Genomic DNA, 26,265 nt, shown 5'->3' on the forward strand with positions numbered 1-26,265 from the left:
TAAATATTTATGCTTCTAACATGGGAGCAGCCAATTACATAAACCAATTAATAACAAAATTAAAGAAACACAATAGTATTACAATAATAGTAGGGGACTTTTGTTAAAGTCCCTCACTTCAACGGACAGATCATGTAAGCAGAATTTCAAGAAGGAAACGAAGGCTGATGCACACTGGACCAGATAGATGTCACAGATATATTCAGTGTATTCCATCCTAAAGCAACAGAATACACATTCTTCTCAAGTGCACATGGAACATTCTCCAGAATAGATCACATACTGAATCAAAAATCAGGTCTCAACCAGTACCAAAAGACTGAGATCATTCCTTGCATATTTTCAGATCACAATGCTTTGAAACTTGAAATCAATCACAAGACGCAAGTTGGAAGGAACAAATGCATGGAGGTTAAAAAGCATCCTACTAAAGAATGATTGAAGAACAATTTTAAAAATTCATGGAAACAAATGAAACAATGAAAATGAAACATACCTATTTAAAATCCTTGGGATGCAGCAAAGGTGGTCCAAAGAACGAAGTATATAATAATACAAGCCTTACTCGAGAAACAAGAAAAGTCTTAAATACACAACCTAACCTTACATCTAGAGGAGCTGGAGAAAGAACAGCATATAAAGCTTAAATGCAGCAGGAGAAAAGAATTAATAGGATTAAGGCAGAAATCAATGAAATAGAAACTAAAAGAACAGTAAAACAAATGATCAAAACTTGGAGCTGGTTCTTTGAAGGAATTAATAAGATCAATAAGCCCTCTGGCCAGGCTTATCAAAAAGAAAAGAGAAAGGACACAAATAAATAAAATCATAACGAAATAGGAAAGATCATGACCAACACAAAGGAAATACAAACAATTATAAGAACATATTATGAGCAACTATATACCAACAAATTAGGCAATCTGGAAGAAATGGATGCAGTCCTAGAGACATTTAAATTACCATGAAGAAATAGAAAACCTGAATAGACCCATAACCAGTAAGGAAATTGAAGCAGGAGATTTTTGAATCTCCCAACAAACAACAGTCCAGGGCTGATGGCTTCCGAGAGGAATTCTACCAAACATTTAAAGAATTAATACCTATTCTTCAGAAGAAGTTGTTTCAAAAAATAGAAATGGAAGGAAAACTTCAGAACTCTTTTTATAAGGCCAGTATTACCTTGGTTCCAAAACCAACAAAGACAACACCAAAAAGGAGAATTATAGACCAATTTTCCTGATGAACATGCATGCAAACATTCTCACAAAATACTGGCCAATAGGATCCAACTGTACATTAAAGGATTATTCAACACAATGAAGTGGGATTTATTCCTGGGCTACAAGGGTGGTTCAACTTCTGCAAATCAATGTGATACAGCACATTACTATGATCTGTATCATATTAGAACCATATGATCCTTTCAATAGATGCAGAAACAGTATTTGACAAAGTACAGCATCTATTCTTGGTGAAAACTCTTCACAGCGTAAGGATAGAGGGAACATATCTCAATATCATAAAAGCCATATACCAAAAAACCCACTGTGAATATCACTTTCAATGAGGAAAAAATGAGGGCTTTCCACCTAAGGCCCACTCTCACCACTGCTATTCAATATAGTACTAGACATCCTAACCTCAGCAATCAGACAACAACAACAACAACAACAAAACAATAAAAGGCATCCAAATCAGCAAAGAAGTCAAAATTTCACTCTTCACAGATGACTTGATATTCGATGTGGAAAACCAAAAGACTTTACCCCAAAATTGCTAGAACTCATACAGGAATTCAGCAAAGTGGCAGGATATAAAATTGGTGCACAGAAATCAGTTGCATTACTATACTAACAATGAGACAAAAGAAAAAGAAATTAAGGAATCGATCCCATTTATAATTATACCAGAAACCATAAGACACCTAGGAATAAACCTAACCAAAGAGGCAAAGGATCTATATTCTGAAAACTATAGAATACTTATGAAAGAAATTGAGGAAGACACAACGAAATGGAAAAACGTACCATGCTTATAGATTAGAAGAACAAATATTGTTAAAATGTCTATGCTACCTAGATCAAAATATACATTCAATGCAATCCCTATCAAAATACCATCAATTTTTTTTCACAGAGCTGGAACAAATAATCCTAAAATTTGTATGGAATCAGGACCCTGAATAGCCAAAGGAATTTTGAAAAAGAAAACCAGTGCAGATGGCATCATAATTCCGGATTCAAGCTGTATTACAAAGCTATATTCAAGACAGTGTGGTACTGGCACAAAAACAGACACATAGATCAATGGAACAGAATAGAGAACCCAAAAATGGACCCTCAAATCTATGGTCAACTAATCTTCAACAAAGCAAAAAAGAATATCCAATGGAAAAAAAAATCTCTTCACATTGGTGTTGGCAAATTGGACAGCCACAGGCAGAAGAATGAAACTGGACCCCTTTCTTATACCATACACAAAAACATACTCAAAATGGATAAAAGATCTAATTGCAAGACAGGAACCCATCAAAACCCTAGAGGAGAACACAGGTAGCAATATTGACAATAGCCAAACTGTGGAGGAAGCCAAGATATTCATAGATGTATGAATGGATAAAGAAGGTATAGCATACATATACAATGGAAAATTTACCGATGAATGGATAAAGAAGATGTGGCATGTGTATACAATATTCAATGGAAGATGAGGCATTTATATACCACTAAGTCATCAAAAAAATGAAATCTTACCATTTGCAATGATGTGGATGGAACTAGAGGGCATCATGCTAAGTGAAATAAGTCAATCAGAGAAAGACAATTATCATATGATTTCACTCAGATGTGGAATTTAAGAAACAAAACAGAGGATCATTGGGAAAGGGATGAAAATAAAACAAAATGAAATTAGAGAGTGAGATAAACCATAATAAGAGACTCTTAATTACAGTAAATAAACTGAGGGTGGCTGGAGGTAGGGCATGGGGGATGAGGTAACTGAGTGATGGGCATCAAGGAGGGCATCTGGTGTAATGAGCAGTGGGTGTTATGTACAACTGATGTATTGAAAGTATAATCCACCAAAGGAAAAAAATAATAAACTGAATTCGATCAAGAAGAATATAGGAATTTCCTTAATTTAAAGATGACACTAACCATTTAATCTGTCAGTTACACTCTTGGACATTTATCCCAGAGAAATCAAAATTTACACAGAAGTCTGTACAGGAGCTTTACTAGTAGTAACCAAATATTAAAACCCAGATGTCCTTGCATAAGTGAATGATTCAGCAAACTGCGGTCTATTCACATCATGGCCTACCACTCAGCAATAAAAAGAATATTTGATAAATTATTAAATGATTTGATAATCAAAAGAACAATTGCTAACACATAAAATCTGGATGAACCTCCAAATAATTATGCTGAATGATAAAAGGTCCCAAAAGGTTACATACTATTTGATTCTACTTATATAACATTGTTGAGACAATAGAACTAAAGAAATAGAGAACAGATCAGTAGTTGCCAGGGTTTTAGTAGGAGTGTCTGCAGTTTGACAATGAGTCTGGATCTCTTTGTGTTATTTCCTACAATTAAATGTGAATCTACAATTATCTCAAAATAAAAACTTTAATTAAAATAAATCAACAGTGATGCCTGGGTGGCTCAGCAGTTGAGCATCTGCCTCGGGCTCAGGGCATGATCCCGGAGTTCCGGGATGGAGTCCCACATTGGGCTCTCTGCATGGAGCCTGCTTCTACCTCTGCTTATGTCTCTGCCTCTATCTCTCTCTCTCTGTTTCTCTCATGAATGAATAATAAAATATTTTAAAAAAATAAAAATAAGGTAAAATAAATCAACAATGTGGACATGCAAGGGAGTAATACACACCAAATTCAGGTTAGTGACAAGTAGATTGGAGTTGAGAACAGAAAAAAACAAGCAATCTTTAAGTATATTTGTAATGTTTATTTTTTCATTTGAGTAGTGGTCATAAGGGCTTTTCATCATATCTTTCTTGATGGCTTTTTATATGACTAAAATAAAAATATACAGTAACATCAGAGATTTATTATGAAGATGAAAAATACTGTTCTTGGGCAGCCCAGGTAGCTCAGTGGTTTAGCGCCACCTCGGGCCCAGGCTGTGATTCTGGAGACCTGGGATCAAGTCCCACATCGAGCTCCCTGCATGGAGCCTGCTTCTCCCTCTGCCTGTGTCTCTGCCTCTCTCTCTCGCTCTGTGTCTCTCAAGAACACATACAATATTTTTAAAAAATACTGTTATTTTAAAATTTTTAAAAAATATTTTATTTATTTATTTGACAGAAAGAGATAGCGCATGCAAGCAGAGGTTGTGGCAGGCAGATGGAGAGGGAGCCTCAACATGGGCTCCATCCCAGGACCCTGAGATCATCCTGAGCTGAAGGCATATGCTCAACCAACAGAGCCACCCAGGAGCCCCAAAAGATACTGTTCTTGAAGTGAGAATTGTATTTCGTTATAATCCAATCTTACATTATATTTGGGTTTGGTAAATCTATGGCTTATAGATTCCTGACAATGAATAGTGGACACCTCAGGAGGGCTAGTGACTCTAGAAGGCAGTGACCTTCCTGATTCACCCAAGGGATCTCTAACTAACACTTGGCATCGTGGCCTCCATTATCTGACATTCTGTATCTCCAACCATGTTCACCTCCTGTCCCAACAGCTACTCATTACTACCACATATATGCCATCACTTACAATTTTCTGAAAATATCTAATACCACACCCTACAGCAAAACCCTCTCTCTCTCCTGCTCCAACATATCATTTTGACACTATCTAGATTGCTAGGAACTTTCCTCTTCATTCCTGTTGATCAACCCTGTCTAGTATCATTTTCTTCCCTTTTCAATCAAGATCCTAAGTTTCATCATCTCTACCAGTTACGTTCCCAAACTCTCAACTCCTTTATCCATTGTCTTTCTGTACAACACATCTGCACTGTGTTCTTCATGCCTGTCCTTCAAAAATATCTGGAATGATCATGTGTCCTGGTTTATTAGAGACAAACTGCCTTTGTCCTTTCAGATCCTATCTACGATAAAAAATCCATCTCTCATCACAACCTTCTCCTACAAAACATCAGCATTTTCCATTCCACAGATGCATGGAAAAAAACAAGCCAAAACAAGCCATTAGACTATAAATCCTTTTATTTCCTACACTCTTCTTTCATAGAGGTACTTCTCTATACACCCATTCCTAACTGACCTTCTCTCGTCATCAAAAGTGAAGAAATGCCTCTCCTCTTAACGTTAAGGCAAATTGCATCATTGATTTTGCAAATCCCATCCCATCTTCCCACCTGAGAGATCTTGAAACAGCCATCACTCACTCTATTCCTTCTTTCTGCCTTCTCATCAGAAAATACCTCAGAAAAATAGGCTCTTCCCCTTATTTGACGATATCTCTGACTCCTCTTCACTGTTATCTTCTTACTGCTTGCCTTCCCAAAGAAATTTTTTGGAAAAAATAGTCTCTGCCTATCTGCCCCCCAGCCCCTTTCCTCTGAAGCTTACTTTCCCTTGATTGCAAGAAAATTATTCTTCAGGCCCTTAAATTCAGAATCTGGAAAAAAAATGTCTTTATTAAAAGTACCTTTGCATAGCTTTTGACCCATTTGATCACTCTTTCCTCTTGGAGATAATTCTTAGCTGTTGGGATTCCTTTCTCCTCTGAGTTTCTGTGTCATACTAGGCATTTGTTATGGTACAATTCACACCTTTATTTCTTCTACATTACAAGGAATGCCCATCCTTGGCCCTCTCATCTTCTCACTCAAACTTCCCCCCTGGTTCTAATTCATAATCATAGACCATACAATTTAGCTTCATGCTCATAAATCAACCACCTTAAAGACATCTACTTTCAATCCCAACAAGTATACTAAATGCAACTTTTTCTAAACTGTACTCATTATCTCTCTCCATTTGCTAATTTATCTGCCTTTTTTGCTATTGAACTAGGAATTTCTTCATATATTACAAATAATTTTTAAAAACTTGTCAGTTACAAATGTTGCAAATATCTTTTGTGTCTCTTTGTAAAAGTGAATGGAAGATACAAATTTTAACATAGATGACTTATCAGTCTTTTCTTATAAGATAGTGGTTTTTTTTTTTAATTTTTATTTATTTATGATAGTCACACAGAAAGAGAGAGAGAGAGGCAGAGACATAGGCAGAGGGAGAAGCAGGCTCCATGAACCGGGAGCCCGATGTGGGATTCGATCCCGGGTCTCCAGGATCGCACCCTGGGCCAAAGGCAGGCGCTAAACCGCTGCGCCACCCAGGGATCCCAAGATAGTGGTTTTTATATTTTGCTCCAAAAATCCTCCTGTGGGCAGCCCGGGTGGCTCAGCAGTTGAGCACTGCCTTCAGCCCAGGGTGTGATCCTGGAGACCCAGGATTGAGTCCCACATCGGGCTCCCTACATGGAGCCTGCTTCTCCCTCTGCCTCTCTCTCTCCATGTCTCTCATGAATAAATAAATAAAATTTTTAAAAAAAATCCTCCTGTGCTACTATTATAAAAGTCTTATTTTTTAATTCAGAAATATTTAAATATTTGTTTTTTAATATTAATTTTTAATCCGGAATTGATTTTGGAGTATAAAGTGAAGATATCATTTCATGTTTTCCCTGTGCCTAACACTATTTATTGAGATCTACTTTCCACAAGGGAGCAGTGCCACCACTGTAATGAGTAACGTCTTTCCTTCTGTTCCATAGGTCAATTTGTCAATCTCATGCCAAAAACACAATATGTTAATTATGACAGATTGATAACATCTTGCTATTAGATTAGATTATCTTAGTTATTCTTAAATATTTACTCATTTTAATTAACCTTTCATTTTCTACCAAAACCCTTCCAAGATTTACACGGGAATTGCATTGACTAAAAATCAACATTGGAAGGACTAACGTCTTTACAGGGGGATTTATCTTCTCAATTTCTTCCAACAGCATTTTTTTTCCTACAAGCTGTGCACATCTTTTGTTAGATTTATTTATTTGTTTTAAATTTCATTTTATTGTGGTAAAGACACTCAACATTTATCCACCGTCTTAAAAATTATTGGTTACTAATCAAAGGCCATAAAGTTTCAGTTAAGCAAGATGAAGTTCTACACATATGCAGTACAATATTGTATGTATAGTCAACAAAATGTTAGATTTATTTTTAACTAATTTATACTAATTTATACTTTCTTGCTATTTTAAGAGGTATTATTTTTTTAAAATATTATATGTATGTATATCTTATAGGTATATTATAGGTATATTTTAAAAATAAGATTAGGTATTCTCTTCATTACTGACTTGTAGAAAGAAAAATATTTTTATTTATTAATGTCAACTAATGATCGTGGTAAACTTTTATTGTTTCTGATAGTATATTTGTAAATATTTCTGAATTATGTATGAGGAAAATTCTATTACAAAGAAATAATAAAATCATATTTATTCTTTCTAAATTCATAACATTTGTTTATATTTATTTTCTTTTTGCACAGGCAAGGACCATCCATTACAGTGTTGAGTAAATGCAATCTTCTTTCTATTCCCAAAGGAAATATTTGTAATATTTTATCTTGAAAAGCATTTTAAAAAATGTTATCTATATTATCTATAAAAAGCTTTTTTAGTAGAAAACAGTTTAGTTGTTTATTTCCATATGGCTAAGATCATTTCTTAATAATGAATAGGTGATAAATTTAATGAAAAGTTTTGTCCTTATCTATTTATTAATATCATAATTTGTCCTCCATTAATCTATTAATGTCATCGGATTCAGTTGGTCATTATTTTCTATAGAGATTATTTTGAATTTTTTCTCACAGTATTCTTTATTAGTTAAAGTTGAGAACTACTCCCTGTTCTATTTTCTGTAATAGTTTTTATAAGGCTGAATTGATCTTAGAGTATTTAGAGAATTTGTCTGCAAAATAACTGCCAGAATTTTTAAAATTCTTTTCTTATCTTTTATTTTTATTTAAATAATTAGTTGATTTTCTAACTCCACCTTTTTCACTTTCCTGATTTGAAACTTATTGCCAGATCTTTTTTATTTTTGCCACTTACCCTTGATATTTTGCGAGATATATAAGAATATTATAACTATCTTTATTCCAATAATCACTTTCCTAACTGATATTCCATTGTTAGGTAGTATTTAATTATGTGGTTTTTATTTAGTGTCACATCATAACAATTATTATTATTACTATTTGATGCAGAAAATATTATAATATTACCTATATATTCAGCTGTTTCTTTGTTCACCTTTGATTCTTTTTTGAATATCATTCTTTTAAGATCTTTCTTTTCTTTATGAATTTCCTTTAGAAATTTCCATTAAGTAGTATTATAGTTGCCAAACATTCTCAGTTTACTGAAAATATCTTTATTGAGCCCTTGTTCTTGAAAGATTGATAGTTATATAAAACCAGATTTACTGTTATGTTTTCTAAGTTACTTTGAAGGTTTGATTCCAACATCTTGTTTCTTCTGTTACTCCTGATATGAAACCTATTGTTAATTGTTTAAGATCTTATTTATTTATTCATGAGAGAGAGAGGCAGAGACATAGGCAGAGAGGAAGCAGGCTCCATGCAGGGAGCCCTATGTGGGACTTCATTCTGCAACCGCAGGATCACACCCTGAGCTGAAAGCAGATGCTCAACCACTGAGCCACCTACATGTCCCAAAACCTGTTGTTAATTTAATTGATATAGGTGATTTGCCTTTCCTCTCTAACAATAATACCACTACTGTGAACTACCCATTGAATGAGGAAACCATATCAGCAGGGGCTTTGGAATAATCAGCTGTGAGAAAAAACAATTAAGGTTAAAAGGCCACATGCTGGGCAGCCCGGGGTGGCTCAGCAGTTTAGCAGCCCCCTTCACCCAGGGCATGATCCTGGAGACCTGGGATGAGTCCCACATTGGGCTCCCTGCATGGAGCCTGCTTCTCCCTCTGCTTGTGTCTCTGCCTCTCTCTTTCTCTCTCTCATAAATAAATAAATAAACTCTTTAAAAAAAAATAAAAGGCCACATGCTGAAGCTGGGTCCAGGGAAATAAGCAGTAGGGGAATCTTGATATGATCTCTGAATAATATTCATATGATGCTGGAGAACCAGCCACGCAGAGGACCTTGAGGATCAGACAAGACCTAGCAGCAACAAAAAGGAGAGAGCCATCTTGCCATTGGCTTCCCATCAGTGAACCTGTCCCTTTCTCTCTGCTCCTTCTTGGCCATCTCTAGGCAGGAAGAATTGAATTAAAAAGAAGTAAGTATACAAAAAACTAAACCTTGTCTTTTCCCACTCCCTACACTCAGATGGACACCCCAACCTACTGCAGTCACCTGCTCCAGCCTGTACTGAGAGAAGGCCAGGAAAAGAACTGTGGGCATTATACATTGTGAGATTTAAGTATTGAAAAAAAAGAGGTGGAGCCTTGTGGTTTGGGGACATAAGGGTGGCATTTCCATTTTTTATTAAAAAAATGGTCCACTGGCAACAGGGAGGATGAGAAACAGAAATGTACTACTAGTTTTGTTCATAAAACTACCATTCGTTTTCAGTAACATTAGGAAAGCACTAAAGTCCACTCCACCAAAAAAAAAAAAAAAAAGCTGGAGGGGGGCTACATAAAGCAGAGAAGATCTAGTAGAGATGTGTGTGGAAGAGGCTATGACACAGATCTCAAGAAGGGCCAGGCACATAAACTTCCTTACTCTCCAGAACAAAATCTGCATCATATGTACCCAGTGTTAATTTTTATGTGTCTACTCAGTAATTCCCCCAAATTTTATTGAATTGTTATCTCTTCTTCACTCAAAGGAAATGGCGTCTTTTTCACCATGACATTCCCATATGAAAGGGAATCAATTTGTAGATTAGATATTTTGTTTTAATGTACTGTTACTGTTTTAATTTATGTAGCTTTATTATATGCTTTATAATTTAAGTATAATAAGTCCTCCTTAATTATAGTTTTTTCAGAATTTTCTTGGTTATTCTTTCTTGTGTCTCTTGGCTTATTGAAATGATTTGTCTCTCCAAATCTCTATTAATTGACAGTATTGACAGCAGAAACCTTTCCTTAGTGAAAATATTTATACCATGTCTCTATTAAGCAGGATTCTGGCTAATGAATTCAGTAAAGCAAGCATAATTTGATAACAAATCCTAAAAATTCATTAAAGTATATAAAAGGAAAACTGTCGGGCAGCTGCAGTGGCTCAGCGGTTTAGCACCACCTTCAGTCTGGGGGATGATCCTGGAGACCCCAGATCGAGTCTCACGTTGGGCTCCCTGTGTGGAGCCTGCTTTTCCCTCTGTCTGTCTCTCTCTTTCTGTGTCTGTCATGAATAAATAAATAAAATCTTTAAAAAAAAAAAAAAGGAAAACTATATTGTATATCTATGCAAAAAATCCAGGTATGTAAATCTATTTTATCATGTTGAAGAAATGTCTATTCAGATCTATATTAACTGAGAGTTTTTAATTATATTAAATGTTGAATTTTATCAAATGCCTTTTTTAGCATTTATGGCAAGAATCCTGATTTTTCTTCTAAAATCCATTAATATGATAAAGTATATTAATAGCTTTCCTATTATTGCACTATCTTTGACTTTCTGGAATAAAAACCACTTAATTATGGACAAATATGTTTTCATATGCCACTGGATTCTTTAGGATTTATAATTATATTTATTTATTTACATTACTAGATTTTTTTTGCATAGATACACAAGATAGTTTTTCCCTTATATATTTTAATGAATTCTTAGAATTTATTATGAAGCTTAGGTTTGTTTTACTAAAAATATTTTTAGAGTGTTTATTATTTTCTAATTCCTGAAACAACCTAAATGGTGTTAGAATTTTTGTTATTTGTAGATGTGATGATTTTCCTTGGGAAACCACATGGCCACATTCTCTTATCGGAGGGTGCTCTTTTGCAAGTGTAATATTCAGGATAATTAACAATCTATTCAGCTATGCCGGAGAGTAACAGCTGGGTATGTGCACTGCTGTGATCTTTGGCAACTTTTTTCTCTCCTACTATATTCTATTTATATTTCTATCTCTTCTGGAATTAGTTTTCATTAATTATATGTTTCTATAAAATTATGAGTTTCATCCAATTTTTATATATATTTGCATATACTTGAGCAAAATATTAGTGGAAAAAAATAAAACTATTGCATAGCTAAAGGTTAGAAGCGTCTCCGGAGTGAATGAATACACACTGTTGAAAATACAGCAAGGTACATAAAGGGTAGACATGAGAAAGGCAAGTAAAATGATGTGGCAACAAAAAGTTTAAAGGGATTAGAAAGAAAAATGAAAGATCTAGAAATCAGGAAAAGAAGATCCAACAAATGAATGTTAATCAATCACATTAATCTTAGGAACATTATGCTTAAATTATTGAGAAGCTCAAAGAGCTTTTGTTTATGTTTGCTATATGTAACTATGTTCACCGTATTAGAAATTAAATCAAAGAACTTTAAAATGTATTTACTTATTCAAAAATTACAATTATATATTCGTACAATTTTCAGATAAATAAAAAAATTTTATGAACATTAATTAATTTTCCAAAAATAAAAGTAGTGAGTGGAGTGGCATATTATTTTACTTTTGCAAATCTCAATAATTGAATAACTGCTTTGAGTTTCAATCTCCTGCAATTAGTCATTTTAGTTGAAGTATATGAGTAAAATATGGCCTCACAAAGATAAGTATTTGTAAAATGTAGGGATATTTTAAAAGCTTTTTCAGATAATTGTTAAAAATCTTTGATACTACATCATAGTTTGACAACTGATAGTCTCTTTTTGCCAATTGCTTTCATGATGCATCTACTAAAGGGCTAAGATTTAATAAAAGTAGTATTTCCCCCTGTTTTATCAATAACATTGTAAATAAAATTACTTTCTTTTCCCCACTGCAAAAGAAGAATATACAAATTACTAGTACACTTTGGTGCCACTGCTTTGGTTTATGCTGAGGCTCTAGCACTTTTACCCACTATTATTGTGATACTATCAATGCGAATGTCAACCTATTAGAAAAAGCTAATAAGATCTTGATATTATTATGAGATAGTTTAACCTACAACCCCCCCATGAAATTGGAAATTTCCTCCACTGACAATCCAGAGAACACTTTGAGAAACACTTCAATACACACAAAATGGGTTCTGCAAAATACTGTAGGGGTAGTTATTGGTAAAAAATTGTTAATAATTTCAGAGATAAAATGGTTCCACTTGTTATATGTTTACTTGAATTCATTAACTCTTCCAATCCCACTGTCATGGACGTTCAGGTCACCTAACACATCAGTTGGCATGTCATAGATCTAATGGTTTCTTATTTTTAGTGTTTTTTTACTCCAACATTTACCTATTCATTTTGGGCTGATTAATATTCTACATAATTGATCTGGCCAACAATTGGAAAGTTCCATAGTATAGTCAAGCTCTGATACATTCTAACTCAACCAATCATCCTAATCACTTCCTCTATATGGCCCTCTCTCCCACTCCATTCACATAGTGTACATTCAACCTGTAAGGCTCTCTGTTCATTAAAAATTTTGTTTGTTTCTACATTTGTGCCTATTGCTAATCATATTTTCTTAGTTATGGATATTTTATAAATTTATCAAATTCCTCCATATATGTCAACTATTAGATTAAATTATATATTCTAATATTAATTTCAATAGTGGCACCTTAAAATATCTTAGAGAGTGGAGAAATCCTTGGAGAAGGAGCATGCTTCTAAGTTGAGATCTAGAAGGTCAATGGGAGCAAGTCTATTTAGGTGGAAGGATGTAACAATGGGACAAAAAGAGGACAAAGCTAAGACCATTAACTTCAGCATCTTAATGCTATATTTTATTTGACCATAATGTATTGATTTAATATAAACTCCTTTTAAAAAATATATTAATGTAGGGGTGCCTGGGTGGTGCAGTTGGTTGAGCATCTGACTGTGATTTCAGGGTAATGAAATCAAGCCCCAAGTCAGGCTTTGCTGAATGCAGAATCTGCTTGAGTTTCTCTCTGCCTCTCCGTTTCTCCTCCTTACCATGAGTGCTCTCTCTCTCTCTCTCAAATAAATAAATCTTTAAAATAATTTATAAATCAGGAGGTCTTTATATTAGCATTTTTAATTTTAGTTGAATTAGTTGAGAACCAATTAAACAGTTTTAAACATTCTGCAGAGCAGATTTCAACATTTCCTCTTAGAAAGGATGAACCAAAGAAATGGGATTTTCCAAGGGCATGACAGTTCCCTTCATCTTTCAATAGTGTTTTCAAATCTTCCCATGTATTTCACTTGCTATTTGAATACTTTCCCTAATATCTTTTTTCCTCTTCATAGAACCTCAACTTCCATCAAATAAATAATAATAAGCATTTGATATATTGAAAATATAGTGAGAAAGGGGCCAATACTAGATTGCACATAGATATTAGTGCAATGTAATCTTATATCTATGTCTCAGCATCACTGAACACTTAAAACATTACTAACATTTCTTTTTACATTTATATTGCTACATCTGACTAACCTTTGTCTCTGTTCTATATGCTTTTATCTAAATATGTGTTACCTCTGAATTTAGATTTACTACACCAAAACAAATTATAGAAAATTTATGGAGAAATACAGGAAATTATATTTAATGTAAAACAATGTTAAAAATGAAGTTTAGGCACTTTCTATATATTGTAACTAAGTTACTCCATTTCAACATAAGCCAGTAACTAAGAAGAAATTTCAAGAGTACCTAATAACAACCACTTTTCATTCTTACATTGGAACTATCTTTCAAAATTTAAGCCTTGAATTTTCTTTTTTTAACATGTCAGTTAACAATAAATTATGAACAAATAACCCAACCTCATACCAGAATGTTACTATTATAATAAACCAAAGCATTGTATTTCATGATGAGTCTGAAGAAAAGGTCTGTAGTATATTCCCAATAACCCTGAGCATAAAAAATACATCAATATAAGACCAAAATTCAGACCATCAAGTGTGAGAATGTATCTGAGAGCTAATCTCTGCAGGTAGGGCTAATTAGCTAGCTTTCCAAAAAATGTAAGAAAACACAAAATGATATTTTTTGAAAGAAAACATTATATTAATAGTTAACATTAATAGAAATATAATCCTCAAGTTTTAGAAAAAGACTGATTTAAAGATTATCGAATTTGCAATTTCTTAGGTCCTATAAAATAAAACATACCTAAGTAATAAAGTTCCCCCAGCAATGTGTGAAAAAATACCTAAGTAATAAAGTCCCCCCAGCACATGAAGAGGCACTCTTCAAGTGTGTAAACCCAATCACAGCACACATTACCTTTGGGTTTTACAGTCAGCTGGACAGACGCTTTTCTCACTCCCAATGGACTGACTGCCTGACATTCATATTGGCCTTGGTCATGACGTGCCACTTGGTCAATTCTCAAAGTGCCAGAGGAGAGAACTGTATGTAGACCTTCCTGAGGGAGCTTCCCACCTGTAAAGAGGGAAAGAAAAGACTCTGTATGGCATTGTTATGCCTCAAGAACTGACCGCTAGAACTGTGTTATCTTCTGGTGCTGGGTAAAGGTTGGGAACTCTCTGGAAATCCTCCATGCCACAATACTGTGACAGCTGCTCCTAATACTATATTGACCAGCCCCCAGCAGAACTGGTCAGCCCCCTTAATGAATTCCTCCAACTTCATATTTGCCCCCTCAGTTTTATTTTCCACAGTTAGAGTCCAAATTTCAAAACTAACCTTATCCAACACTACCCTTGCTTATGGTGGCTTCTTATTACTGTTAGAATAAGCTAAAATGCCTAAGGGAGCATGTGAGGTATTGCACAGGCTAACCGACCACACTTAACGTATATAGCTTCATCACCCCATTTTTTTACCTAATAGAGTGCAAACACGGCAAAATTTGGCTAGGAGAGGAATTGTTTTTGCATTTGTTCATTTTTTTAAATAATAGTTTTTATTCCTAGATTACCTCTCCAAATGATTACTAAATACGATTTTCAAATACCTTCATAACATTTATCATATGTATAAAATATTTGGAATATAAAAAATTATGGAATTACATTTAAGGTGCTGAGACAGCATCTTAAAAATGGTCATTTTTGTGACACTCAGGCTGCTGATCCTCACAGCCATACATACCCCCCCCAGGCAACCTTGCACTTTAACCCATCTGAGCTTATGCTGAGTTTACACTCCTTGTGGCCATTAACAAGTTGATGGACTATTTCAGTGACAACTATTTCAGTGACAATCTATGTCAAAGACAAATAGTTAACCTTTAATAACTATGTACACAAATGAAATAAATACTCTTCTAAATGTTTATAGTATAAATACATTCAAAACAATCCCCACAACCATTATTGTCACTCCTGGCATATAGATAAGGCAACTCTGATAAAACCACAGTTAACTTACTTGCCCAAGCTCATACAACTAGTAAATGTAGGAGGGAGATGTGAATCTTGGATTTCTGGCTTCAAAGTTCATCTCCTACCCACTCTACTCTTATAAAGATGAGAGCAAAAATTTTAGCCAAAAGAAAGTCATAAATGTTGATGTGTTTAGAATTTAACCTAGTTACCTGAATTAATATAAAAGTTAGCAATTCCAAGACCATAGAAATCTTAGAGGAGCTCTCATCGCATAGTGTAGACCTTATTCTCTTATACCCCAGGGATCACTGGAAAGTGCTAGGCCCCTCGCATGCACCCTGCACCACACCACACTTAAAAGACAGCAGTTCTCTTGGCACCTGGGTGACTCAGTTGGTTAAGCCAGCAACTCTTAGTTTTGGTTCAGGTCATGATCTCAAGAGTCCTGAGATGGAGCCCAGCCCTTTAATGCTCCCTGCTCAGCAGGAAGTCAGTTTGAAGATTCCCACCTTCTGTCTTCCCTCCACTCACACCCTTTAGCCTTCTCTTTCTCTCAAATAAATATATCTTTTAGGGGCACCTGGGTGGCTCACTGAGCTCGTCATCTCCTTTTGGCTCAGGTCATGATCTCGGGGTCCTGGGGTCGAGCCCCACATTGGGCTTCCTGCTCAGTCTGCTTCTCCCATTCCCTCTGTGCTGTATCATTCTCAAACAAATAAATAAATAAATACATCTTTAAAACAAATCTTTTTTAAAAAGCATTCCTCATTTTTTTTTAAAGATTTTATTTATTTATTTGAGAGCGAGCACAGGTGGGTGGAGGGGCAGAGGGAGAGGGGAATGCTTCCCCCCACTGAGCAGGGAGCATGATGTGGAGTTGATCCCAGGACTCTGAGACCATAACCTGAGCCAGCAGCAGATGCTTCACTGACAGAGGCTCCCAGGTGCCCCCAAAAAAGCATCCAAGACAGCAGCTGTCTTTACCCACCTAACATGCTGGGGTCTTACTGATGGTTAATTTCACTGCAATTACAATTTTACTCTGTATTAAGAGAGAGTTCTGCCACTTTAAAAATCTTTAAAACCACTAACTGTCCAATAATTTTATTTTAGAAATCAAGAAACTGAACAAACTGGTGGTTGCCAGAGAGAAGGTGGGTGGGAGGATGACTGAACTAAAAAAAAAAAAAAAAACAAAATCAGGAAACTGAGTTGCAGACAGATTATCTGAGGAAGGCCACATATTCAAATGTTGAAACTTAACACATAACAGAAATTATGATGACATATTTAATTCAAAGATTATGTTTTGTGTGATGCTTTCATGTCCACAATATACCTATGATAATTAGTTTGAACTGTTTTTTATATCTCATAATAAAGAAGGTATTTATCTCTTCCCACAGTCACTGGTGGATATGCTAATACCTGCTTTGGTCCAGGCGATTATTGGAGGTGGGTTGCCTTCAGCTTCACAGAGAAATTCTACAGTATGTTCTTCTAGCACCACTTGATCCTTGGGGATTACTGTGAATTGTGGAGGAGCTAAATAGAATGAAAAATTATATCAATATTAAAAATTACTCTATAAATTGTTCATAGTAAAGAAACAAGGAAATATGTTTAAATATGTTGCTTAATTAGAGACTGTTTCCAATTATTTACCCAAAAGCTATTTAGAATGTGTAGGTGCTTGTGCCTGCTCTCAAAAAAAACAAAAAAATATATATCTGGTTTGCAAAGCAGAAAAGCGATAGTAAGAAGGAATTATTTCTAAACCTTATGGAACCTTCTTCAGAGTTTAAATAAAACTACAAATTTTATTTGAGCCATTAACAAAATTGTTGCCTCCAAACTTTCAGATACAGTATACAATTTGAAACAAATTGCTCCATTAATTTCAGGGAAAAAAAATGCTTTCTATAACAAGTGATAAGATACCTTTTAAAAAGTCACATTTAAGTCAAAATTCCAAGAGTTCCAAACATTCAGATATTTTACAATTGAATTTGTTTAAATAGCAAATAGCTGCATATACAGTTATATAATCTATTCATGACTCTTATTAGAGTGAAAAACAAATCTATATGACCATTTAAGGGCATGGTAATCTCCAATAATTCCTAAGTGATGAAATTTTCAAAACAACTTTCTGAGATAACCTGACCCCTTCTCCTTGCTCTTCCATCTTTGTACTAACCCCCTCTTTGCTTTTCTCACCATCTGGATTTATAATCATGATAAATCATGATAGGGATGCCTGAGTGGCTCAGTGGTTGGGCGCTGGCCTTTGGCTGGGGTTGTGATCCTGGGATCCAGGATCAAGTCCCATATCGGGCTTCCTGTGAGGAGCCTGCTTCTCCCTCTGTCTATGTCTCTGCCTTTTCTCTGTGTCTCTCATGAATAAATAAATAAATCTTTAGAAAAAGATAAATCATGATAAAATAATATTTGGCAAACTGTATTTGTTTCAGCTTTCATATTGTATGCAAGTAATAAAGACTTTTAAAAATCTTCAATTCTAAGTAAGGCACTAGGATAAACAATGGTAAAAGATAAATTCGGGATCTCTGGGTGGCTCAGCAGTTTGGCACCTGCCTTTGGCCCAGGGCGTCATCCTGGAGTCCCAGGATCAAGTCCCACATCAGGCTTCCGGCGTGGAGCCTGCTTCTCCCTTTGCCTGTGTCTCTGCCTCTCTCTCTCTCTCTCCATCATGAATAAATAAATAAAATCTTTAAAAAAAGAAAAATTATAAGGTCTTGCAAATTCATGAAATCCCTCAGGAATGTCTGCAAGATATCTTAGATGTCTTAGAAAAGTCAAGGTGGAAAATAGGCCACAGATCAGCAGTCTCAGGTTCCATGTTGCACAGATGAAGAAATTCGGGCTGGGGAAGGTTGAGCTGAATAACTCTCAAAGACACAGTGAGAATTTAGGCCACTCACCCGGCCTGATGTTTCTTTCCAGAATATTACACGAAATTTTTAAATTGCTAAAATGACCTGAAATGGCCAAAAATATTTCTATGTTAAAAAGTGGATTCATAACACAGCAGAAGAGCAAAAGGTAGTAATTACAGCAAGTCATTTAGTCAAGGCACAAATGTTGGGAAATTTGACTTTAACTTTTTAATAATAACTAAAACTCACAACTATCCAAGTCTGGCATTGTTATATTTCATATGTTCTCATAGAAAATGATATTTTTAATTCAAGACTACCAATCTTACCAAAAAAATAGGAAATACATAAAAGTAAATGATCACTTTACACTTTTTCCTAACAGTAAAATGACCTGTTTGCTAGCTCAGTGAAGAAATTTTGATCTAATGGAGAGAAAACCCAGAAGAGCTAAATATCACAAAAGCAGGTGGTGTAGGCTGGAGGAATTCAACAGGAATAATAAGCTGACATTTCTGGACCTTCTACTTACAATGGTGGTCATCATATCACCTCTGATACTAAAGTCCCATGTGCTTAGATGAAGTGTTCTGGTGGATTTTACAAAACCATGATGCCTCATACAAAAAAGCATTTTTATTTACATCATTGGTAACTATAGCCCTTTCATCTAAGTGCCCCATCCTGTGATTCACACCTTTCGTTGAAACTGTTTCTTTTCCATTTTATCATTTGTTCAGCCAGTCTAGGAAGGAAATTAATTTGTGGGCAATTGTGTTCTTGGCTTAAATGGACATTAAAGGAACTAAAGAAAATTGATAGGACATCTGTTAAGATGACAGAAAAAGGGTACATCTTAAAATATTTAGTCTATGCACTAGGCAAATAAAACAAGCCTCTTTTGTAAATGTATTGAATGATTAATGGATCATTTCAAGACCAATTAAAAATCTCGACATACAGACCTACAAGTAATCCAACTACACAGTCACAAGGGACAAAAGATAAGCAGATGGCAATTTCAGTGGAAACTGCCTGGTAAAAAGAAATCGTTAGCATATTGTGGTATGAGAAATGAACAGCACCATAAATGTCAGAGTTTGGTTAGACATGAACTGATGCAGATGAAAAAAACAGAAATGCAAACTAAACACAAGAAGCGAAGACACAAAAGTCTAGAACGGCATGAAATAAAGGAACCTGTCAGAGTGTAAATTTGTGATTGGGCCTTATGCTTCTTAATACCAGACATTAAATATAAAATAATGCAAGCAAAAAAGGCCTCAAATACTATTTCTTTGCAAGCATTTCTCAACCCTGACACAAAGAAAGTGTAAAAATAAGGTTTGGGTCCCTTAAAAGTAATTTCCCCCAGGTGTTACCAAATCTTCAAGAAAAAATTTCATTTCTACACCTTTTTAGAGTATAGAAAATGTTTTTCATGGTATTAACATTTCTAGGGGAAACTCATTTTTTTCCTCAGACGTATGAATGGAAACAAGGAATTATTGATCTATTTCTATTAAAGAGTTGGTGTTAAGCAAAAGCAATTCAGAAAACATTTATTGAATGTTGAAAACCCAGGATGGATAAAGTACTGTGACTTCCAGGAGGCCAATTCCACTGCTTTCCAGAAGTTCACATTCACAGCCCCAAAGTCGCCCCAAATCCATGTTTCTAACCTGTTTTTGTTCTATTTCCAAGGGTATGGTTTTTTGCTAGATAACATACAAATATGTTAAGTAAAATAATATAACTTCTTAAGTAAATTATAATGTTCATGGCTCCAGGAAGCTCTTAAAATGTATCACTGTAAAATATTGTACTCTTGTCAGCTGATGAAAAATGGTTTGGGATGCAACAGGACTTTTGGCATTGCTCCAAAAAGACTTACATTCCGTGTTTACTACACCTCTAAGCCCACAAGGAGTGTTGAGTGCCTGTGTAAGAACACATGCACACATGCCTGAACCCACACTCACAACCACCACAACAGAAAGGGAGGGACAGCCCAGTTAAGAATAAATGCATAGCAGAAAAACACGAGTTCTTTACAACAGGATTACATGCCCATGCATATAAATTAGTTGTGGTGTTCAGAATAATTTTATTACTGCTTTTGTTAGGCAGCCCAGGCCCATAAAAGCCATCAGCATGTTCCCAAGCTATGTCAGTAGACAGCTTGGTAAGTGACTATGAACATAGGGCACAGCATTTTCACTTTCATATCTGAAGTGTCTCTCCTACATCTGTAAAGTATATTGAAGCACAAATATCTTTTGACAGTTTGCTGCCAAATGATTTCATCTCTTTGTTACTCATGGTTGATTATAGCATTTGGATAAAGCCTGAAGTGAAAAAAAATCAAGTTTTAATGTGAAGCAGATTAGTTTTGAAATTTCTATTATGTAAAAAAAAATGGCAAATACAAAAATCTCTTCGCTAATTTACATGTCATTACTATTTTTATGTTGAAAAATAATTTTCTAAGGGTGGCAGCATGAACATTTCAATCATGACCTCCTGCTCCCATACCTTGTACAATTATGTTTGCTGTAGCTTGAACAGTGCCTTGATTATTGTTGGCATGACAGATAAATTGACCGTGATCCTGCAGGGTGACATTTTTCAAGTATAGTCCTCCAGAAGTAGCCAGGTGCCTGGATCCATCCAAGGCCTCACCATTGCCCCGAGTCCAAGTAACACGGGGGTGTGGGTGGCCTGTGGCCATACATTCCAAAGTTGTGCTGGTGCCAATTAAAACTTCTGTGTCCTGGGGCTGGATTATAAAACTAGGCTTGGCTAAAGTAAAGAGAAAAACAAACAAAATACAACCAGTAGCAGTTAAGAAGGTTTATTATTTTTTTTTTACATTGTGGTTTTTAAGTATTTGTTAATTTCAAAATGCCTTTATACTAAAATGTGATGCACATACATTAAATTATCAAATAATAAAATCTAAAACATCGGGATCTTAAATTTAGATTTGACAATAAACATGTAATTTTTTTAACAGACTGCTTCCCTTGAAGCCACGATATATCATAGACACTGCTAGTCCCCACCTATTTTTTTTTTAATTTTGGGAGCCAACTGTTCAAATGTTCCCATTGAAAAATATCCCCTTCTCAGGTTCCCTTGCAGTTGAGTGTATCATGGGACACCATTCTGCCAATGGCATGAAGGCACCTGTCACTGGAAAAGAACAGTCCCACTAGTCATTGCTCTTCTTCCTGTTTGCTACTTGGATTTTGGGCATGAGTTTGGGTTACAAGAGCTGACTTGGGACCACGAGGTGAAAATTATGAAGGGGAGAAAAAGGTCTAAAAGAGAAGGACTGAGGAATAGAAAGATATCATTAGATATTAGAGCTTTGGGCTAAGGTGGGTGCTCTGTCCAGATTACTGAACTGCTTGTGGCATATGAACAAATTGTGCCTGTGCACATACAGGCACATACACACACACACACACACACACACACACACACACGGTTTTTAAGCCATTTATCATCAAATTTTCTGTCATTTTCAGGCAAATATAATACAAACTGACCCATTAAGTATCTTTGTAAATACAAAATTTAGACTTCCATATGAGGTGTTCCAATCATTGATTCATATAAGTATCATCTTTCTTGGAAATCTCCAACAGAAATTAAAGACTTCCTAGGGTGTTAAAAATGTCTAATTATTGAGTTTAATTTGGGGGGCTCCTTAATTTCTGAGATGAATATACCATTAAGAGTAGAAACAAATTTATTTAATCTAATTCAACAATCAAGATTTATATTTTTAGTTTTATTTCTTTATTCATGAGAGACACACAGAGAGAGGCAGAGTCATAGGCAGAGGGAGAAGCAGGTTCTCTGTGGGGAACCCGATGTGGGACTCGATCCCAGGACCCCAGAATCACAACCTGAGCCAAAGGCAGATGCTCAACTACTGAGCCACCCAGGTGCCCAACAATCAAGATTTAACTTAATTTTAACAATACTGAATGCCTCAAGCTTGATAAAATGTTAAATGCTAAAAAGATATAAAGATGCACAAGATACTCCTTTCCTCTTAAGCTTATGTTTTAGCTATGAGGACAGAAGACATACCACATAATCTGAAGAACTACAATATACCTTGGAAATCATTATATTACAGGAAGGTGTAAAGTGCTAGAGAAAAATGGAAAGAACTATTATAGTAATTGAGGTACAAAAGGCAGTGGAAGTTAATCAATGGCAGTGGAAATGAAAAGGAAGATAATCTGAAACATCTTGGAACCAAGTAGCTAGACACTTGATGAAGACAAGATCACAGTGAAAGGCTGAATCTGAAATTTTAGGAAGATATTAATAATATTAATAGTATCGGTAGTGATGGCAAACAAAGATGAAGTGCAGGTGAATGTGCTTGACAGACATAAAAAAATTACACATGAAAACGAGGAAGAAGGCAGTAGTGAGATCAATCCAAATCTCAGAAAAGCCCCTGGAAAGTTAAAGCAATAACATCTATGAAATATACATTAATTATTCAAGTTAAATATTTGGGAATTGCTTTAAAACTCAAGGAGTGCTCAACAGAAGAGGAAGCAATGTGATTAGGGCAGGCCTACTGGATGAAGACCAGGTGGGGAGGGTGTGAGGAAGGCACAGTTGAAGCAGACTGAAGACCTTGGGAAAGGAGGAGAGGACCTTAGGAAAGGATCAGGAGAAAGTGATGCCCCCAAGTCAATGTAGGCGTATTCCTACATGCAGTGTCCAGCTTGACCCAGGGGGCTAAGTGAATAATGCTGTAAAAGGAGCTGGTGGGTTTGCCAATCAGAAATTGCTGAAGAACTCTGTAAGGAATTCCCATATTCAGTTAAGTGCATTATGTCTGCTGGAGTAACTTTTAGTTCAGGGCTGTCTTCTCTATTCCCTCTGTCACTGCCCTATCCAATGTCACTACTCTCCTCTGCATTATCACCATAGACTGTTGACCTCCTCACCTTACTCTGTCCTCCTGCTTGTCCTCTAAACTGCTGCCTGAGAGATCTTTGTAAAAGAAAAAATCTCATTTTGATCACACTTAGAGTACAGTCATGAATGATTCAACTTATAGCTCACCAAATCTCATGTAATTCCCAATGGCCCTTCATCTGTATCCTCCAGGCAGCCAGAACTTCTGTCTTGAGTGTGCCCTGCTCTGTCTACCTTTACTGCCTTTCCACTATGATAAGGTTTCAATCCTATTTATCTGGCTTTTTTTTGTACTTCTTGCTTTCAGCTTAGATGTCACTGGTCATGGAAAATCCTTTCTTGAATGAACACAGATCTCCAAGTCTGATCTAAGTGCTCCTCCTCTGTCAGGGGTACGTTGGAGCTGGCTCTAAAGAGTCAGTTATCAAATTTTTGGAATTTTTCAAGCTGGTTGTTAAGCATAGCCATTGCTAAAAATTAAATTACATGAACTTACAATTAAATAAATCTCATTAATATCAAAGATAAATTCTGACATTTACCACTTCTAATTAGTTTGCATTTTACTATTATCCAGGGTCTTGAGATCATTAGCATCTATTGTATCTCCCTGATGGAAATTCTATGCAATGGTGTGCTACTACACAACTTTTCCTAACTCCAAATTCAGTGATGGTATGTCAATCATTAACAAATACTGTGGATTAGGGTTTTGCCCAGAGACGGTTTTTAAACAATTACCAGCAGGGCTCCTGGGTGGCTCCTGGGTGGCATCCAACTCTTGATTTTGGCTCAGTTATGATCAAGCCCCCTGGTGACTTGATCTATACTTAGGGGGGGAATTTACTTGAGAATTCTCTCACTCCCTCTTCCTCTGTCCATTCCACCCACCTCCTGTGCACACACACACATACTCTCTCTCTCTAATAAATATTTCTTAAAAAATAAAAATAAATATTTACCAGCACACAATTATCCTTTATGCTTCTATCCCCTTTCCTTACCCATCATAAAATTTATCATTTTATTGAATTATGGCTATCACCTAATACATTATAGACCTGGTAAGGTGAGACATATTTCTCTATTTCTCACTATTTCCATCACCTTCCTGAAAATGATATTACTAAAAATTTGTCACAGCTACTGTGTCTGGTTTATATAAAACACTGAAATTATGGTAAATAAAGCAAAGCTCCTGGAAAGTTAAAGGAGCACAAGTTATTAACTATATAATCTTCAACAGTTAGCTCAGTGGGCATTCAATAAATATTTGTGAGTGAATTGATTATGAATGAATAATTCAATGATTTGCTAAAAAGGATGATAGTCCTGCCTAGGTATCACTGATTCCATTTGAGGATGGAATCCATTTGAGGATGCTGGATCATGTTCTGAAGAAGCTGGATGGGTAATCAAAAGGAGGATAGCAGTCTTGGGACAGCGCCTATTGTGATTAGAAAAAAATAGAACTAAGGCAGGAAATTAAACTAAAATTCAAGAGAAAAAAACCTCAAGTTTCTGTAAATGATTAGGAAGTGATAGACAACGGCAATTGTTTTACTTTTAAGCATTCCAAAGAAGCAATATAAAGTCATTTTCTAGTGCAAATAACTGATGGAGAACTAATGCATTTACATTAAGTTCAATCAGTAAAATTAAAAAAAAAAAAAAAGTTGTACCTGGAGGACTGGAGTATCTAAGCATAGCATTCTGTGTCTTAACTTCCCCAGCTGAGTTTCTGGCCATACACTGATATTCACCTTGGTCTGACTCTCGAGTGTTTCGAATCATGAGTGTCCCATCATCAAACAAATTAAGTCGATGATCATCTTCCAAATCCAATGAGTGGCTGGAAACACACATTTTACATACACATTTAATCCCAGTCATATTTAAAATATTAGTAAGACTGAAAATATAGGACCTTAAAAATATCTTCAATGTATATTGATTTTTCAAATTGTCTTCATAATTCAGATAATTTTAATTTATATATTTTTAAAGATTTTATTTATTTATTCATAGAGAGAGGCAGAGACATAGATAGAGGGAGAAGCAGACTCTCTGCTGGGAGTCCAATGTGGGACTCGATCCCAGCACCCCAGGATTACGCTGTAAGCCAAAGGGAGACACTCAACCACTGAGCCACCCAGGCGTCCCCAGATAATTTTAATTTAAATCTTAGTTGTCCCTTCCTATTTCTGAGGTTGTAGCCTACACACAGGTTTCAAGTCAAGACATGATAGAAAGGAAAGAGGTTTAAGTGTCCTGCTTTCCAGGACAGCGTGAATGTAGACACTGAAGCCATTGTCTCCAGTGTGACAGACACTTCAGCACATTGTTTTATCTTTGAATTCCTATTAAAAAAAAGAGAGAGAAATCATCAAATGGTGATATGTGAGTTTTGTATCTCTTCTCTGTGAGTCATTCATTATACATTTATATTTTGTTAAAGAGTAGGAAAAAATTTAGAGTCAAGGCAACGTAACTCAAAGCCTAAGGATAATTATACAACGTGGCATTAAGTAAGCAAAAACCATTTACCCAGTTGCTGGATATTAGGCTCTTTTACCTGAACTGGACCATTTTGGAAATACTAGGAAAATGCTGTTATCAATTTAAATGGAAAAGCACAGTAGTGAAGACTATCATCCAGAAGATTCAGATACTGGTGATTTTTTGGGGTTATCTTTAGCAATAAATGCAAAGCTATTGACACATAAACATATGTCAGAAGTTTCTACAGAATGTTTTTGTTTCACCAGGGTACTTTTTCCCCTTTAAAAATACTGAATAATCATGTGTGAGAAGGAATATAAATGTATGCTTACTACTATGAATGTATTCAAAATAAAAAAAAATCCCCCAACACACAT

The 26,265-nt window shown here is 35.4% G+C and overlaps 1 protein-coding gene across 10 annotated transcripts in view; it reads right to left on the reverse strand.

The window, feature by feature from the left end:
• The window catches only part of PXDNL (peroxidasin like), a 429,464-nt gene that overhangs the window by 89,655 nt on the left and 313,544 nt on the right, over positions 1 to 26,265 (reverse strand). For all 10 annotated transcript variants that reach the window (XR_003147577.3, XR_007407163.1, XR_003147578.3 and 7 more), the window contains 4 exons: positions 25,069 to 25,238; positions 20,966 to 21,232; positions 16,959 to 17,075; positions 14,464 to 14,622 (listed from right to left, as the gene is read on the reverse strand). Coding sequence is in view for 7 of the 10 variants with exons in the window: in XM_035708326.2 (XP_035564219.1) it covers positions 14,464 to 14,622; positions 16,959 to 17,075; positions 20,966 to 21,232; positions 25,069 to 25,238 (713 nt within the window). In the remaining 3 variants the exon portion in view is untranslated. The remainder of the gene's footprint in view (positions 1 to 14,463; positions 14,623 to 16,958; positions 17,076 to 20,965; positions 21,233 to 25,068; positions 25,239 to 26,265) is intronic.

Source organism: Canis lupus, chromosome 29 (genome assembly GCF_003254725.2).
Source record: "Canis lupus dingo isolate Sandy chromosome 29, ASM325472v2, whole genome shotgun sequence".
In the NCBI taxonomy this organism is placed as follows: domain Eukaryota; kingdom Metazoa; phylum Chordata; class Mammalia; order Carnivora; family Canidae; genus Canis; species Canis lupus.